Source organism: Acartia tonsa, chromosome 4 (genome assembly GCF_053477335.1).
Source record: "Acartia tonsa isolate MP-2025a chromosome 4, ASM5347733v1, whole genome shotgun sequence".
Lineage (NCBI taxonomy): Eukaryota > Metazoa > Arthropoda > Copepoda > Calanoida > Acartiidae > Acartia > Acartia tonsa.
This window is the reverse complement of record NC_137263.1, coordinates 38,449,613-38,451,172: the sequence shown is the minus strand read 5'-3', so window position 1 is coordinate 38,451,172 and position 1,560 is coordinate 38,449,613. Positions and strand designations below refer to the sequence as shown.

General features: G+C 35.4%; 1 protein-coding gene across 2 annotated transcripts; it reads right to left on the bottom strand.

Annotated features, from left to right (window-relative positions):
* Nucleotides 1-1,560, bottom strand: LOC145317086 (uncharacterized). 2 transcript variants are annotated; one of them, XM_080157987.1, is made up of 4 exons: nucleotides 1,466-1,560; nucleotides 1,239-1,293; nucleotides 1,014-1,073; nucleotides 1-953 (listed from the first exon to the last, which is right to left on the bottom strand). In XM_080157987.1, the coding sequence occupies exons 1-4, from the start codon at nucleotides 1,496-1,498 to the stop codon at nucleotides 121-123; spliced, it is 981 nt and encodes a 326-aa protein (XP_080014113.1). In that variant the 5' UTR covers nucleotides 1,499-1,560; the 3' UTR covers nucleotides 1-120. The 2 variants fall into 2 exon arrangements, with proteins under 2 accessions (XP_080014113.1, XP_080014112.1); XM_080157986.1 differs by having other exon boundaries at nucleotides 1-1,073.

The window sequence follows — 1,560 nt, the reverse complement described above, 5'->3', positions numbered from 1 at the left end:
TTGTGATTTAAAAATATATATATTTCTAAAATTAAAAAAAAGATCACAGCCTCTTTTAAATTAAATTAACTACGACGCCAAAACTTGACCAAATCTTTAAGGAATGTCTGTTCTATCATTTCACAGGCTTCTCAAAATATTTCCTCCTCCCAGAGTGTCTAGGTTTCCATGACCTCTTGTGTCAAGACTTCTCAATATGTTTCCTCCTCCCAGAGTGTCTAGGTTTCCATGACCTCTTGTGTCAAGACTTCTCAATATATTTCCTCCTCCCAGAGTGTCTAGGTTTCCATGACCTCTTGTGTCAAGACTTCTCAATATATTTCCTCCTCCCAGAGTGTCTAGGTTTCCATGACCTCTTGTGTCTAGACTTCTCAATATATTTCCTCCTCCCAGAGTGTCTAGGTTTCCATGACCTCTTGTGTCTAGACTCCTTAATATATTTCCACCTCCTAGAGTGTCTAGGTTTCCATGACCTCTTGTGTCTAGACTTCTTAATATATTTCCTCCTCCCAGAGTGTCTAGGTTTCCATGACCTCTTGTGTCAAGACTCCTCAATATATTTCCTCCTCCCAGAGTGTCTAGGTTTCCATGACCTCTTGTGTCTAGACTTCTCAATATATTTCCACCTCCTAGAGTGTCAAGGTTTCCATGACCTCTTGTGTCAAGACTTCTAAATATATTTCCTCCTCCCAGAGTGTCTAAGTTTCCATGACCTCTTGTGTCTAGACTCCTCAATATATTTCCTCCTCCAAGAGTGTCTAGGTTTCCATGACCTCTTGTGTCTAAATTTCTCAATATATTTCCTCCTCCCAAAGTGTCCAAGTTTCCATGACCTCTTGTGTCAAGACTTCTCAATATATTTCCACCTCCTAGAGTGTCAAGGTTTCCATGACCTCTTGTGTCTAGACTTCTCAATATATTTCCTCCTCCCAGAGTGTCTAGGTTTCCATGACCTCTTGTGTCTAGACTCCTTAATATATTTCCACTTCCTAGAGTGTCTAGGTTTCCATAACCTCTTGTGTCTAGACTTCTCAATATGTTTCCACTTCCCAAAGTGTCTAGGTTTCCATGACCTAGAATATCGAAAAATATTAAATTAAAATTAGTGCCATATAAGAAATTAAAATTTATTAATTATGTAAGATTATTTTGTATATCACTGAAGTCTAAGTTTTAAAAATATGACTTTTGGCATTAAAAATTTTTTTTTCTTGTTTTAAAACCTAACTAACACATACCTCTATAATGAAGCTTGAAGGAGTGGGATTGTTGAGATTGAATGATCACAATGACCTGAAAGAAATTTAATTTAATTTTAGTATTTAATAAGATAAATGCTTTTTTGTTGTATTATAGAAAGTCAACGATATTATAGACTCCATGTAGTAGCTATCTAGTTACTTTTATTAATATTTCATACTCTGCTACTTATTCGTTGTCATCCATGTTTTAAACAAATCATTACCTGTAAAGCTAATATAGCCTTTGTAACTATCATGTCTACTATTGTTTGTTGTGATTAAAAAGTATATCAATTTGTAACTGTACCCAGTGATAAAC

Excerpts from the sequence above, each read along its gene's own strand:
- LOC145317086 (XM_080157986.1), bottom strand. The coding sequence starts at position 1,498 with ATGATAGTTACAAAGGCTATATTAGCTTTACAG. Across the intron at positions 1,294-1,465 it reads AGGCTATATTAGCTTTACAG|GTCATTGTGATCATTCAATC; the intron begins GTAATGATTTGT and ends AATTTCTTTCAG. Across the intron at positions 1,074-1,238 it reads CTTCAAGCTTCATTATAGAG|GTCATGGAAACCTAGACACT; the intron begins GTATGTGTTAGT and ends TCGATATTCTAG.